Raw genomic sequence first — 16842 nt, 5'->3', positions numbered from 1 at the left:
CTCAGTGCATTTTACCAGGAACATTTATTTGAGGACAGGGGAGCCGAAGCCATGATGGAATGACAGGCCTGGGTTCAGGTTGTTTTGAGCTGGGAACAGAAGGCTGCTGGGACCTCCTGGATGGCAATACAACTTGGGAGTGCCCAGCCAGTCCTCACCATCTATCTGTAAGCCCTGGCTGTAGAGGAGGCAAAACTTCAATGTCTGCTGCAATGTTTGGGAAAAAAACCAAAACAATATTTTCATCTTCTCCATAATTTGTCTTTTTGTTTCTATTTCTTAGCCTGGTAAAAGATCCTTCTGTTTTCCCTCCAACGAGAGATTTTCCCGGCCTGTGTAGCAGCACTGCTTTTGTCTCCTCAAGGACTCTCTTCACGGTGCCTTAAGGACTGTATGAGGAGAGCTGCAAGGACCTCCTGCCAATCCCAAGGCCTCCCCCATTATGTCCAGGAGCACAGGAGGTGACCTGAGAGCATTCCTGAATGTGGGCACGGGTGGGGGAATGAGAGGACTCAACCTGTCCAAGGTGTCCTCCCTGGGGTGCAGCCTCACAAAGCTGCACAGGTGCAGACCTGCCTGCAGTATCTCACTGTCTCATGTGTTCAGGCTTATCACTTTCTCCTACTTGCATTGGGCCATTCTTCTGTAGCTTTCAAGACTGCCCTTCCAGAGTTCATTCTTTTATATTACCTTTGTGGGAGTTGTGTAAAGTAAACAAACTACTAATTTGTTCTTTACTTGTGGCAATTCAGCTTTTACATTGATTTCCTGTACTAGCTCTGCCTGTGTTCCCAACATTAAATCACCTTTTCATATGCAGATACTATGGTAGCCTTTGGGAAAAGGTATTTCAAATGTCTCACCATTTGGCAGCAGACATGACATTTAACACAGTGTAACTCAAACATTTATTTTGTGTCAATCCTTGCGGTTATGAACTCACTTGGAAATACTGGTATGAGACTCTCTCCTCAACTTTATTACTGAGAGAACCTTTCAAACTCAGGATTTGAATTTGGTTTTTGTTTTGAATTTATTTCACATAATATAAGATTATATTAGTTTTTCATCAAACCCTTGAATGGACATGTAAACCAAGGCAGTTACTGTTTTTCTTAAACATATGAAAATTAACACACAATTATTTCTAAAATAACATAATATTCTTCTAAATATTAAGTCTTTAGACTTACTAGATTAATTTTAATATTTTCTGGAGAAAACTGGAAGCCCCTTGCTGATAAGTCACGAGCAGAAAGACGAAGTTCAGCAAGCAAATTTGTAACAAGTACTGTGTGTCGGCTAGGTTTGGAGCAGAAGTAGCTTCATTAGAATATAAACCTCTCAAACTCCTTGATAGATACATTAAATAATCACTGGGTATATGCTTTGAATACATTTAGGGAAAAAATGGCATGATACCACATTTTGGAATTTGTCTTATTAGGGAAGTGTCATTTAGCATTAGTAGTATCTCATTACTTTAGACTGACTTCACCTGTGGCTGTATTTCTGACAAGAATATCAATTAGTTGTTCAAGATATTGCACCTGCTGCTTTCAGGATGAAGGCTTAAATATAACCACTTTACTGAGTGGGAGAATTTTACCTTTTTCTGTGTCTTCTTTACTGAGGTAATACATCACTATGGTGAGCTGTTATGCACTTTGTAGTTAATGACAAGAAGTAACCTAACATGTTATAAAATTATGTGAGTTTTTTATTTGAAATATAATCTCATTTCTCTAATAATGTCAGGCATAGTGTATTGTTTAATGGATGATATAATCACCTAATTCAGCATTTCAGACTTTTAAAAAAAAATTTCTCTTGTACTCAATATTGGTTAATGCTAGAAAATGAAAAAAAGACTAGTCTGGCCTTAACAGCTCACTTTCTGCATTTCTAGAAGGGCCTGAAGAAAACAGGCTGTAAGCACAGATGGCTGAGATCTGTAGTGTACTAAAGATGACTCAGTTCATTCATTTAACATATCCTTCTGGCCTTTGTAAGGCTAGAGTGGAGTTGCTTTGAAATTCCTGATGAATCCAGAAAACTTTCCTAAGCTTGAATGAAGATGGAGTGCTTGCAGTGTAGTTTCAATTTCTAATAATGAGTTTTCTTGTCCATAGCTAAAGGCCTCCATCCAAAGCCCTTTTGACAATGTCAAAGATAAACAGTCAGGGAAATGTAAGGGAAACACTGATTTCCAGAGAAAAAGAGTTGGAAGGCAAAGTGATGGTGGTAAGAAGGACTTTGATACTGATGTGTGGTGGCAGGCTAAAAGCAGCTTTAGAACTGAGGAAGTGGGTAGCTGGACCCAATCTAAGCAGTAGGAAGCAGTAACCAATCCAGCTGGTCTTCAGGAGGGGGGGAAACCTCTAGTGAGTAGCAGTGATGTTCAATCTGTATTAAATTGTCCTTACAGTCCTTGCAGGACTTGTTTCTCTCTTCAAAGCCACTGTACTTAGAAAAATTGAAATAGACACTTCAGCTTTCTTTTATAGCAGGTTTGGGTTGTCCCTTCCTCTGTAAACCACTTAGAATTAAATAAGTAGAGGTTTTCATTTTAAGCTTTGCAGTTTGAGATTTAAGTTTAAGTGAAGTTTGCAATTTGGATGTTTCTCTGCTGTTTTGTCCTGACTGGTAACAGAATCAGAGCCCATGTCCGTGCAGAATTCTATTTAGTGTTAAGTAGCCAGTAATTCAGGGTTAGTTCTCTCATAGCCTAACTCACCTACTTTGAATCTGTCCCTTAAAAACACCTGAGTTGAGATTTACTAAGCAAAAGAAGCTTTCTCAATGTAATTTTCTGTCTGAAAAGAAATGGTGTGGTAAAGAGCTTTAGGTAGCAAAGTCAAAATTAGGTGTAGAGAGTTCACTGGAAAAGAAAAAAAAATCCTATTTGGAAAAACTTATAACTGGTAAAATGTACCCCCCTGCTGACATCAGTGGAATAGCCTTGAAAAAGGTACTCTGGTGAAACGTGGAAGTGTTGGATGCTTGCCCTTTTCCCAGTGACAAACAAGTCTGGCAGGGGCTGCATGGTGTCAGTTTGATGGCCCTGGAAGGGCAGCTTTCTATGAATGTAACATTTATGTTTGGGATAGACCACAATAACATACACTGGCAGATCCATTTCTACAACTTTTCTGGTTTTTTGTCTGTCTGGTACCTTCAGGGAATAAATATGGACTTTGACTTTTGTTTGTAACTCTCCCAATCAAAGGTATGGACAAATTGATGTGAGCGGTTGAATTATTACAGCTTAGAAAGTGATTGTTTGTCATTTCAGATTGGTTAGCTGATTCTGTATGTGCTCCCAGCTTGTTACTAACATACTAGCGTAATCTGATGGCTGAAATTTTTAGTTTGTTATCAGCTAAGAGTATACAGGTGATTATTTAATATGATACTCAGAACAAATACATTAAAAGTAGAGAATCAATTTTTTTTTGTTTACTGACCCTACTCAAAGATGTTCCTGAGGCATACCATATTATAGGAAGGAAACATGCTCTTTCTGCCTTTTTTTTTCTGTTCACTGGCCCCAAACTTTCCTGTCTTGTCAGACTTGTATTTGACAAATATACAGTTACTGTCTTATTTAATATTATCACTAGTTTTTACTAATTACTTATTGCAGTATGTCAGGAACTAACTTGACAATTAGATCATGTCCTTGCTCTGCTCTTCCGAAATAATTTGCCTTTGCAGTAGTGAAGATTTTAAAAAGTTATTACTTGTATGTGATGGAGTCCTCTTGTTCTCATCTTACTTTCTCTGCCAAAAAGTAGTTAATTAGCTGAATAAAAGAGAGGTCTTGCAGTGAATCAGTACTGAGCAATGAAACTTCATGAGGCTTCATACCTCCAGCAATGTATTTAAAAGCTTGGGAGAAGTGAAAAAACAGAGCATAACATTAAGAGAGGAAAGAAGAGGCATAAGATTTCCCACTTGTTAATTTGAAAAAGGAGATTAATTTCTTGCTATATGATTTGCCTCTGTAGTACCCTGCAGTGAAACTGGACTTTGTGGTTGTCTTATTTGCTGCATTACTTTTGTTGTGTGCTTGCAAGATATATGGGAATTTTCATGTGTTCACTTTTGATCCTGGTTGTGGTTGCCATGGTTTAGATGCAGCAAATAAGCCCCTAGTGGTGAACAACAGGTGACCTCACCTGAAGTGATTACTCATGGCTCAGATGGAAGAAGTAACTCTTGCTCCCTACCTTTTGCCATTTTAAGTGCATTGGAATATTCTTCCAGGCAGAGTTCTCTGCTGTGGGTTTTGCTGGTTTTGTAGGTGTTTTTCTAAATGGGTCTTTAAAAAGTAGCTAGTATTTCCTATTGACATTGAAAGCAGAGCAAGAAAGAACAGACTCAGTCTTTCTCTTCAGCATTATGGTCTTTAAGTTTTGGCGGGTTTTTTTTTTTTGTTTTGTTTTTTTTTTTTTTTTTTTTTTTTTTTTTTTTTTTTTGTTTGTTTGTTTTTTTTTTTTTTTTTTAAACAGTGATTAGCCTATATTTCAAGGAAATATTCTGTTCAGCTCAAATGTGAATGATTTATATTTCCTTATGTTATTGCACAAATAAATCAATGGCTGTTTCATTCAAAGATAGAGATTATGTGGGACACATTGTTTTTAAGCCCCCTGAAAACACAACACGCTGTTATATGGCTTATATGAGAAGACACACACAGACATTCTGTGCATCCCTTAAGAAAACAATCTCCAGGATTCTCATAAGCGCCTCACTGCTGAGCTGTTTCTGCTCCATTTCATAAATGAAAAACATGGTTCTCTTGATGAAAAGAATGGGGACAAATTTGCCAAACAGCTGTAATAAAAAAGAACATAAACCTTTTAGATGGAGCTCATGGATTCTGCTTCCCACACTACTAAAGTGTTAATACAACCAAACAGTGCTAGTTTCAATATAGCTGTGGCACAAATGTAATACTTACTGGCTCACAGGAGCAATTTATGAAGCTGAATTTTTGTTAGTTTCTTCTTTTGTATGTCTTCTGTCGATCAAGATAACATCTCAGATTTTTACTACAGCATCTTAATGTTTTTGTTAAGATATTTAATGCATGGAATGCAATGAGTGAGAATTATTACCACTCACTATATGTAACTCTCAACAGCATCTTTAGGTATGCAGATCCCTCTCAGAAATGGTCTTATCTAGAATTTTTTAGTGATGAAGCAAAACTTCCTTTGGAACTGAGAGAAAAGTGTTATGAAAATCCTCCTGGTAAGATTGCAGTCATGATAGTTTTAGAATTTACCTTTATACTGCTGTACAGACTCTGAATGAAGTATATAAGGAAAATATGTGGTTTTTTGAATAGGGTACAAGTTGAATAGACCTTAAAATAGATAATAAACAGCAAGGTGTTGTGGGGCTCAAAGTATGTTGCTGGCTCACCTAGTTTTGGGTAGAGGTCAGAAAGAAAATCACAATAAGAATTCTTTTACCTTTCACAGCTGATCCTGGTAGCAAAAGGCAGTTTCAGATAAGATTAGATCTTTTATTCAATAACTCTTTCAAAGGAAAAAAAAAGGTCTTAGCCTGGGGCCCTAATGTAACTCTTCACTGACTACAATCACACAGAGATTTCTTTCATTAAGTGTCTCCCCTCTCAGCTGTTGTCTGAGTGTGGATAGAAATGAATGTACCCACCAAACTGGTACAGATGGCTGTGTTCTTGGCTATTGCACAGAAATAATTGGTGTTTTCTATTCCATATATGCCCTGACATTGTCCATACCTCAGTAGTGAGTGCATTGAACAATCTATGTAACATATCTCAGAAGTTCTTTTACTCCCCAATCCTTTCCCTGGAGGGGGAAAGATGGTGCAGCATGTTGTCTTGCTCTGGGAGCATGGCAAACAGATTTTAAGAGAACCTCCTGGGTCACCAAGTCTCATCTCTGGCTGTTGCAGAAACTCACTTTACATATTGCTCTTGTGAGCTGAGCCAGCTCCAGCCAAACATCAGACTTCTTTGTGCTGCTACTGGACAGCTGTTATGCTACTCTCATTTAAGGATTGGAATTCTTTCATTTTGAGCTGCAGATTTTCTGCCTTGTTTTTTGCCTATTCCATCTTGTGTTCATGTTGTTCTTGATGTTAATTAGCTTTTTTCCTTCTAGACTCTCTGTCACACTTACTGAATTTATAGACACCAATCTTTCTCTTAGCATATGTTTTGGTAGGCTGTTGTACTGTTAGTATGGGTTTGACTATGTTTGAGATAATTGTTATTTCATCAAAATTAAAGCTGAGAAAAATAATTTTGAGTGGATTTATATTTCATTTCTTGCAATCATTGACTTGAACTTCAGCAGAATTACTGATGTATGACAAAACTCTTCCTTAAAGTTTGGGTAAAAAACCTACTATATTCTTTTTTTTAATATGCATTGCCTTAACATCTAATAGGATTCAGTTTAGTCTCCTGTCCCTTCTTAGGAAAGACTTTAAGAAAAATCCTACTGGTTTCAAAGGAGTCTCTGTTGAACAAAGTTCCACATGAAACTGGGAAATAAATCCTTCTGAAGCATAAAATTCTTGCTAATAGCAAGTCAGGGGTGAGGTTTTCCTGCCTCAGTCTGGGACCTGAGGCAAGTCATCAAAGCAGTAGAGTTCAAACTGTACTGCCTTAGAGTAAGTCCCTTGGTGACTGCAGGTCTTGGCCTATAAATACCTGGAAATGCCTCCATCTATGTCTCTCTCAGCACATGACAAGGCCATAGAGTTTACCCAGGTACAGGGTTGTGGGATGGGGCTGCAGTGCTGAGCCTACAGGGTGGGCTGCTTGGTGGTGCGTTCCCACCAGGCACAGATCTTCCTCTCCCCCCCACAGCCATGCAGGACTGCTGCTCTGGAGTACTTCTGGCTCACAGAAAAAAAAGCAGAATTGACCTGATTGCTGAATATGATGTTGAGTCACAGGCTAGAAAACAGGCCATTCTGCTGCTCTTCAAATTTATGAGAAACTAGGGCAGTTCAGTGCAAAGGGCTGGGGAATTTCAGTTTTGTGTTTGACACTAGACCTGCCAGGTTTGTCTGCAACTTAGTATGACAATGACAGTCACAGTGTGCCTGTATAGTGTTGATCTGTGGTAAATGGTCCATGCTTTTGGAAAAATGCACTTATTTCTACTGGGTTTATACAAAGTGCCTGAACTGTCTCCTGCTGCATTTTCTTTCTGATGGCTATACTTCTGAGGAGTTTTAATTTATTTTATAAAGAATTTTGGACTGATTCAGAAATCTTCCTCTTTGTAATTCACTATTTCAAACAGTTGTTGGAAACAGGGGAGTGGGGTCTCTTCAATCACCCCTTGCTTGAAAAGGTCTGGGTCTAGAAGTGATCAGCATATCTGATGTTACTCCCTCATTAAATTAAGGAAACATTATGGATATGGATAGCATCAAATTAATGATTCTCATTTTGAACCATTTCTTGTTACTGTTAATAGAGATGGATTTTTTTAGTCCATCTGTTCACCTTACATGATGAATATTCATCATAAGTCCTGTGCTCATGTCAGGCACAAAATATCCAAAGAAAACTTGGGGTTTCACCTGTTTCCATAGCAGAAGGCAATCTGAGTTTTGTAAAACTGTTGTTTTGGCTTGCTGAATGTATAAATAGAAGTGAATTTGAGAAATGGTTTTTTATATATTGTTTGGATGACACAGTTCAAATATTTCTGTCTTGGAAGGGGTTACTTCTTATTTCTTTCAGTTAGAAAGTCTCTTCTTCTAAGAGAGACATCATCAAGCCCAAATTTTAGCTTTCATGAACACTGCTTGGTCAAATTAGTGTGACTTTGAAAATGTTACCAGATCAGCGCATTTTAAATTTGCATCCATTTTTCATTCACTTTTGTGAACATGGACTGCATGTGATACAGACAGCTTGAAATTAAATCCTTATTTCTCTTTCCTATTACTGCTTTCCTAAACCAGCTCAGCTGTGGTTTTTGCCATAGAAATGCCTGATCTGTCCCCTTTTCTACCTATCCGTTCCTTGTTTAATATCCCCTTTACTATCCATTGTTAAGTCAATGTATGAAAAGAAATTTGCAGTCTCCAGTTCTGTTAAGACCAACTGATACATGGATATCCTGTTGCTCCACTGAACTCTGAGCATGTTCACTTTGATGGATCTCTTTTGCTCTTCCTTCTAAGCAGCTAATGCTGCTTGATTTTAGGGGGGGAAACTGTCACTTTCCCATTACAGTTCAATTGGTTAAATGCATGATATAATCCTTTTTTTTTTAAACAGGAAATTATGGAGAAAGTGGAATGGAAGCCTTCAAAGAGTTGGCTGCCCAAGAGGGTCTCTGCATTGCTCACTCTGACAAGATCTACAGCAACGCTGGTGAGAAGAGCTTTGACCGGCTGCTCCGCAAGCTGCGGGAGCGCTTACCCAAGGCCAGAGTGGTGGTTTGCTTCTGCGAGGGAATGACAGTGAGGGGCATCCTCATCGCCATGCGGCGCCTGGGAGTGCTTGGGGAGTTCCTCTTAATTGGAAGGTAAGGCTTGAGGGTGCTTTCTCTGCCTTTCCTCTCCCTCTCCTCCTGCAGGCAGGCCTTTGATTTCAGAACCGTGCATTTCCATATTGAATTGTCCAAGGAATGAAAAGATGTGGCAAGATGGTAGAGCAGATTCTCAGATGTGAAGATGTATGCCAACTTGATCAGTGGTGGTAGCTTTTGCTGAATTAATGTTAATTATTAACTCCTTTTATGGATATATGACATTACTGGTTTTGTGCTTTTGCACACTCTAAAAGAATGTTTTATGGACAGATTTTTAGATCCGAAGTAGGGAGTGAAGAATTCTGGTTTCAGCATGTGATATGTGGCAGGTGACAAGATTCTGCGTTTAACTAAGGATGACCCCTCATCATTTGAAACTCCAATTGCCGACTGTTTTTGAATACTGGAACTACTTTCCAGTCTTATGATTACAACCTTGCATTCTCAATTGTACACTCTACTGTCATCTGTGTTGTTGAAAGGTGGGGCACTGACATTATGCGGGCTGATTTGGTTTTTAAAACATCAAACTTGCTGATGGCTAAATGAGTATGTATGTGTGTTTTTGTATCACCAGAGTAACAGTGCAGAGGTGTGTTGGACAGAAATAGGCTGTTTTCATCAAAATGAGAATGGTTGCTTTGATCCACTAGAGTTTATCTTTGTAGGTATTCACTGAAATATGGTAACTTTAATTCTATTACATACTTTATCCACAGTTCCATTTTTCTGATAATTCTTATTTTGAGGCTTCTTTGACTTTCACCTTGATTTCTGCAATGTCTTTGTCCATTTTTCTGTCTTGATGAACATTGCTCAAATTATGAGGATGGACATCTTCTGTCTTCTGTGTTAGATTGATAATGTCTGTTTTAATTCTTCTATTTACTCTCTATTTCTTTATTTGCAATTTTAACATTCTTTGAAGGAATGTTTCAATTAATTCCTTCAAGGCCTTTTTCAGTTGTTTCCCTACCTATTTAGCTTCTGTTGTGATCTAATCTTATCAGACCTCTTTCTGGCCCGTTCTGTCCCTTAAGGCCTTGTGTCTGTCGTTGTGACAGAGATCCTCTCCTTTTCCTCTGTGCTATGGTATTGTCTTCCCCTGACTGTATTTCTCCTCCAAACTCACAGTTATGAGTTCTACAAGTCAGGTACCTACTCTGGCCTCAGGAATAGGCTAAAAGCATTAAGTTACTCTCATCAATTTTTTGTTGCTGTCTTTGATATCTATTTGAAGCTGAGGTTCTAGAGTATCTCAGGAAGTTTGTGAAGATAAGATATAGCACAGCTGGAGAACCATCAGCACTAAAGTGTAACAAAGAGTAAGGCTGTATTGAAAATGCTGTGTTCCACATTGTGCATGTGTGCTTCAAGTGCATCATTTAGTTTGCATCCATTGAAATGAATAATGGAGGGTTTTGGGAGTGACACACTTTACATACAGGTTTTCAGTGAATAGAAGAAACTGAATATAATGAAATTAGTCTCAGTGACAGCATCCTTGGTCTTTAAGTAAATGCCCTGAAGCTTTGGGGTTTCTTCCTGTATTGTCACTGTAGCAGTGTCTTATTGTTCACTGATTTTGGTGCTCCCTGTTGATGCTGATCATACAGAGAACCAAATAAATAAAACCTCCTACATTAAGCCACAAACCTTGTTTTGCTATTAGACCATTTGAACCCCTACTCCTTGGATAAGTGGAATATTTAAGCTTTAAATTTTGACTTTGAGCCTTTACCAAACATAACACTGGTCCATAAATTTCAGTTGCTTGTCTTAGAATTTGTCCAACAGTGTAAATCTGAGCTTTTTATCAGAAACACCTATTAAATGGAATAATGGAATTTCTTTGGAAATCATGGTGTATTTTTCAGGTAGATATTTACATACCCTTCCTTCATGCTGGTAATTGAGTATGGGAAACTCCTTTTTAGGGCTGAGTGGGTTTTGTCAATTGTGAAACAAACTGGTTATTGCTTCGCACAGTCTGGATTGTACACAACAGCTGGTTGAAATAAAAAGTATTATAGGGCTTGCACATGTTCTTATGTTCTTGCAGAACTAAAAGAAAAGAAGTTTTCTTTGAATTGTCCTAATTAAGTGATTTTAAAAAATGGCAAATTAGCAAACTTTTGAATAAGTGAGTTGCAGTGGAACTGCAATGCTATGAATTTGGTCATCTATATACAAACAGGAACCAAGGCGCACATTAACGTTACTTTGATGTGCTATTTAGTCTTTTTTATTCAAGTACCCAGCTAAGCAAAAAACTAAGAGCCTTTCAAGAACATTCTTTTAATTGAGGGAAGTGGGAGTGAATGTGAAATCAAGTTTGGTTTTTTTTTTGGTTTTTTTTGCAATTATGAACTAAACAAAGCCTTTAGTTTACCCACAGGTTTATTATCAGCCACATTTTATCAATCCTATACTCTGCTCTGACTCACTGTAAAGAGGAAGCCTTTGCAAAGGAACACCTGGCTAAATAATTCTCTTCCTGCTACATCTTCAATATTGCTCTTTATCAAACTAGACAGGAACAGCTTAGCTTAACTAAATTCATGCTATCAGAAAAGAGAGCTGGGAACTAAATTTGACTTCTGTTTCATCTGAAGTTCAGTCTCCTTTCCTACTAGAAGTGGGAGTCTGTTATTTTAGTGAGAGGGGAATTCCTCTCTGAATCTGGAGGGAAGCCGGAATTAAGACAATACAGTAGATGAGGTTGCAATCCTGCCTGAGGCAGAATGGCAAATATTCTGAAATGGATAGTGTTGAGATGTAGTGAAGAATCAGTGAGAAAATTTATTAAACTATGAAATAATGATGATAAATTTTAAAAGGGACTGATAATGAAAGTGTAAGAAGGCAAAACTTGGTCATGGCTTTTTGTATAAAAAGAATTATTAGAATATAATTGGCGTAAGCAAAAGCAAAAATTATGCTAAAAATTTAACTATACTCTTAAGGGAGTTCAGGTGATAGCTCTTTTAGCAGAAGTTAGTTTTGATGTGAAAATGCTCAACCTCATGTGTCTAATCATATTTATGCAGGCCACTGGGTTTTATATTACTTAATAAGAATTAATTAGATTTTGTGAGAATCTTGCAAGATTGATGAATCTCCTATATATCAACTGGAATCATGCATCAAGAAAAGGCATGTAACTGACTTTTCAGCATCTGTATGGGTAATGCAAAGCAGATGAAAAACAAATGAAATAACCAGTTTTAAGATACGCTCTGAGGCCATTGGAGAAATTTTTAGATAAATAGTTGGAAATTAAAATGCTCTTTCACAATTTGTTCTCAAACTCCTACACTCAATGGTTTGTGTAAAAGTATGAGGAATTTTACAAAGGAAAGGTTGTATTAGTGCCCGTGCTCTTTTTCAGTACAGTCCTTTGTAAAGGACTAGGTACTGATTTACTTCTGTAGCCTTTCTGGTGCTTTACAGTCTCCATTAATATTGCTGTATGGGCTGTTGTAGAACTAAAAATTTTAAGTGTCAGTAGAGTGATCTCTCCTGAAAGTTTGAATCCTTAGCAGCGAAGCTATGGTTGGATTCTCTGCTGTCAGCCCATTATGAAGGCATGTCTGTTCTCTCTATGCTTCTAATAAAACTCATTTTGCATAGAATGACAGAGCTTCCAGAGTGCATACTGTGGTGAATTCTTTTCTGACTGCCTCCCCCTTCAAAAGCCATTATTAATAACAGTTTTGGCATTTAAATTCACATTTTCTAAAATATTGACAAGGCATTCTCACTGTAAGCTATTCGGTCCTATTATCTGACATTGCTGGATAGATGGAACTTGATTGCATCCAAGTAAAAGAGTAAACAACTTGTTGGCAAGTTGACAGAGAAATCTGACCTGATGTGGTCAATCCCTGGGCAGCAGGATGTATTGGAGGATTTTGGCAGAAGCCTGGGGCAGTTATCAGCTTCCAAGGCCTGGGATTTTATGGCAGAACAGATATGTAATCCCACTGAGTTGGTACAGCCTTTGACAAAGGAATGCTTTGCCTGCCCCAATGAGATCCACCAGTTCCTTAGCACTAAGACTGTTGAGCCTTTTTCAGCTCTATCACAGCAGAGGAAGGAGGGCCTCTGCACTTGGGGACACCATGGCTAAGGCAGGAACCCAAACCATATCTACAATAATAACCCCAGTTGTCAAAAAGTGGTTAGCAGAAAGTGACAGGTCCATGACATCATTTAGTGAGAGAGGAGGAAGAATCTGGTCAGTAAGCTGGTCTTTCAGCAGGGAAACAGGAGAAGGAAGTGACAGAAGTTTCTCACTGTTTAAATCTATTTTAATTGGCAAGAAATTGTTTTAATTTGCCCCGAATTGAGTCTCTTGCCTATAATGTGTCTCCCTTTCTGTGTTTTACCTTGAGAGATTTTTTTTATCCATTTTCTACCTTTGTCCTGCTCTGTAGGGTAGCTGGCAAGTGACTGGGTGAGCATTTGGCTGCTGACCAATGTTACAGATGACAGAGTTTGCACTGCCAAAAGCATGATGTTATGTATTTCTTTTTTCATTCAGTTCTGACATTGCAAATAACATAAGAGTATCACAAATACCACCTCACGTATGTGGCTAAGAAGACAGCCTCCCTTTTGCTCCCTGATGAGTCCTCAGTGCCAGTGGCTCATCTGTCACTTATAAAATTACTGAGAATATTCTATTACTGATGGAATATTCTTCATAAAGGAGATAACCATCAGAGGATATGACTGTTCTTTTAAGTTTGACTACCTGAAAGTAAGATGCTGTACTCTGCTCTCCAATGCACCGTGTCTTCATTTGTCACAAGGGCTGCCCCATATTTATGAAAAATCAATGACAAATGTCCACATTCTCCCAAAGCAGCTGAAATGTTTTGCAGGACCAATGCGTTTAATTCCATTAAGAAAAAAATTGCTATTTTTAGGTACACAAGAGATTGCAAAGAAATAAGTAAGAACCAACATGTTGTCAATGGGGGAAAAAAACCTGCCTTGTGCTAGCACAGATTATCTAGGATAGCTTTGAGCCTTATAAAATTGACAAAAATAGTAGATATGGTAGAGTGTTGCTCATGGTACTGCTTTATGCCAACTTGCTATGAATGGGAATGCATTAAGAAATCTGGTAGTAATCCAGTACTGCCAAATGTGTATGATTGAACCCAAACCATTCGTATTTCATGTGCTGGCTTTTGAGAGAGCAGTCTGGGTGGTAAAACTTAGTGGTTTGAAAGTACAAAGTAAAAGGGATAACACAATTGGCATTCTGAAAATAAAAAGATAAATAGTAATTTAAGACCCAAAGGTTTACTTTCCATGCATTTTGCTGCAGAAGGAGGACTGGTTTTTCTTCCTGGTATCTCCATGACTAAAGATGTTTAGAATGACTACTTTTAATGTTTCTGTTGTTGTTGACACTCCAAGTTAATGGAAGACTGTGTTTAGATATAATCAGAGGTTTAGCTGGGTTTGGATTCAAATTCCTGGAATAAAATTGAGGTAGATTCTGTGAAATGCTGAAATAAATAATTATCATTTTTCAAATACTTTCAGAGTCTAACTGTAGTGGGCACTTAAGCAAAGTGTTGTCAATTAAGATATTTCTACCTGGCCACATCAGACCATTTCTTGAGCATTATCAAGGTTTGTAATAGTATCTACTGCTAACTTGAAAGTCTGAAACCTCAGAACATGTCCCTAGAAAATTGTATACTTTATTGGTATTTATTTGTTTGTGTATTTATTCATGATTCATTTAGTAGTTGCAGTCTATCACCTGTTTACTATGACAAGAATTTATAATCTGTGTGGATGAAAACAGAATTACACAAAGCGAGAAGACTGAGTAAGCATGTTTTGTTTACCCTCTAACCTACAATAACATCAATCTGTGTTAAAATGCAATTGCATATTAAGTGCCAATTAAATAGTATATTTGAGCAGAACTGCATTTTAAGTCTTAATAAAAAAAAAACAATGCACACTTTTACAGAACAAGAAAATACAAGAAGGATATGTATTTTTTATGGTAAATGGGATTTATGTAATACAGTGGGCAATTTTTAAAATATGGGGGTGTTCTTTTGTCTTTTCACTTCTTGCTCTATGTCACGTGAGTTAAGCTAGGTTTTGTATGTAATTAAATCTCCTTCATATGGGCATGCAGAATTAGTTTTAAAAATATGCATTAACCCATAGCTATTTCTGTGTATGCACCCAGTGCTTTAAATGAGGATGAAATGTATAGAAGGTGTAGGTGAGATACTGGTGCTTTTTAAAATATTACTCAAATTTATTAAAAGCTTGCACTCTCTTGCTTTATTTATTTATTTATTTAGCTCAAAATGAGAATTTCTGCTTTATGCAATAAAAATAGGCACAGAATAGTACATTTCAGGCCAGGTGTCTATGTTACTCCCAGTTCTTCACAGAAGACTCTAACACACAATTTTCAGTATGGCGCTTACTAAAGTGAATCCACTTTAGAGGAAACAGATCACATCACCCACAAGTGAGAGACTCTTCTGGTAATCCATGTAAGTTCCTGCCAACACTTCCAGGAAAGGTCCCATGCTGACGGATATGAAATACTATGTTTCCAATAGCTTGAAGATATAAGAAAAAGCCCAAACCATTCATCAGACTTCTGTGTTGATTTTTCCTTATGATCTTTACTGTTTTCTATCTTCACATGCCAACATATCCAAAGACTTCTTGAAAGAGTCATGTTTCTAGGGATTTAAGGTTGTAGGCCATGTAGATGTGAAATGGTATGTTTAAACTGTACTTGAGTCTGCTTGCAGACTGTGTGTGTAGTGGTTTTAAATTTGTTTATTTTTGGTTTTCAAATTATGTGTAGTGGTTTGAGTGTTTACTAGAATTATTTACACTTTTTCTGCCGTGAGGCAGGATTAGGGGAAAAGCAAAGCTGGTTCAAAACTTGAAAGGGTATAAAGACAGTTTTATTAACAAAACTATGAGAGAAAAAAAAAAATAGTAAGAATCAGTATACAACTTTCAAAACACTTCCCCTTTACCCCAACAGCTTTTTTTTTCCTTTTTATGGACAACATATAGTGACAAAACTTGGAAATCTAGGTTAGTTTAAGGTTAGTTTACTACTTATAAAATAGTTTTCCATTAGTTCATTTAGAGAGGGAAGTCTCTTTTGGTTTGCCATGGAACTTCCCCTTAAGAAAACAGTTTTCTTGTTGCTTTTAACTCTCACAAAAGCAGCTGGCCATGAATTTGCACTTGTGAAGCTTTGTGAAGCTAAGACTTGGTTCGGTGTTTTCAAATTGTCTTGGCATGGGTTCTGCAGGAAGAGTTATCTAAGCTAGTAATGTCAAAGTGAATGCAAGGAAGGACCAACCGTTACAGAAATAATTTACCTTTAAGTTTTCTGAAAAGTTTTTCAACCCTGAAAATGTGCCAAAGTTCGAGATCTATTTGTTGTCTATGAAGTAATATGGATGTTAGGTAACAGAGTTATTAAGTAGTGTTGTGTTGTTAATGGATTATTTATTAGGCAATATATGTTTTATCATGCCCCTGCAGAAACCAGGAGCTGGACGGATGCTGCTCGCCTGGGAGATGATGTTGTACTCTAATGTGGATGAATCATATTGAATAATGTTATTTCAAGGGTCTTTGCTTAATTTGGGTAGGACCAGACTTTGTCAGACATGTCTCTGTGAGGCTGAGGTTCTTTATAAATAGTTAAGAACCGAAGCAAAGTTTGTTTTTCTTGCAAGAATTAAAATAAGACCCTAATACTGTGACATTTCAAATTCCTACAGTTTATTTCCAGTTCCTTTTAGTGCTCAAATAGGAAGGAAACTTAATAGAGTTCTGGTAAAAACCTGAGCAAAACCCTCATTCAGAAGATAAAACTCTATCATATATTGTAAGGTTTATTTTCTTAATTCTAAGCAGAAAATTAATAACTTGTTTGTTTTTGGTTTTGGTTTTTTTTTAAGAGGAGAAACAGCAATTGAAGATTAATCTTACCTGGAATAATCACAATAATTATTATGTATTATTATTTAGAAATAATTATTTTCATGTTTCCTGACATGTCTTGGTATAAAAATAGATTTTCCTCTTCCAATATTGGAATATATATAATCAACTCTAAGTAACAGTTCCAGTCTTTGGATCACTAGAAGAACATTGATAATAGGGTTAAGTTACTGACTGAAGACAATTATAATTGTCTGAGCTGTGCCCATACAAACAACACACTTATTTTGACAGACACAAGCACACC

At 37.3% G+C, this 16842-nt stretch overlaps 1 protein-coding gene across 2 annotated transcripts in view; it reads left to right on the top strand.

The window, feature by feature from the left end:
- GRM1 (glutamate metabotropic receptor 1) overlaps positions 1-16842 on the top strand; it is a gene marked incomplete at both ends in the record, with an annotated part of 172946 nt that overhangs the window by 25320 nt on the left and 130784 nt on the right. For both annotated transcript variants that reach the window (XM_083857233.1, XM_083857234.1), the window contains one exon: positions 8309-8558. In XM_083857233.1, the coding sequence (XP_083713359.1) occupies positions 8309-8558 (250 nt within the window). The remainder of the gene's footprint in view (positions 1-8308; positions 8559-16842) is intronic.

Source organism: Zosterops lateralis (genome assembly GCF_965231275.1).
Source record: "Zosterops lateralis genome assembly, chromosome: 3".
Classification (NCBI taxonomy): domain Eukaryota; kingdom Metazoa; phylum Chordata; class Aves; order Passeriformes; family Zosteropidae; genus Zosterops; species Zosterops lateralis.
Note: the sequence above shows the minus strand (reverse complement) of the source record. Positions and strands in the feature narration are given on the sequence as shown.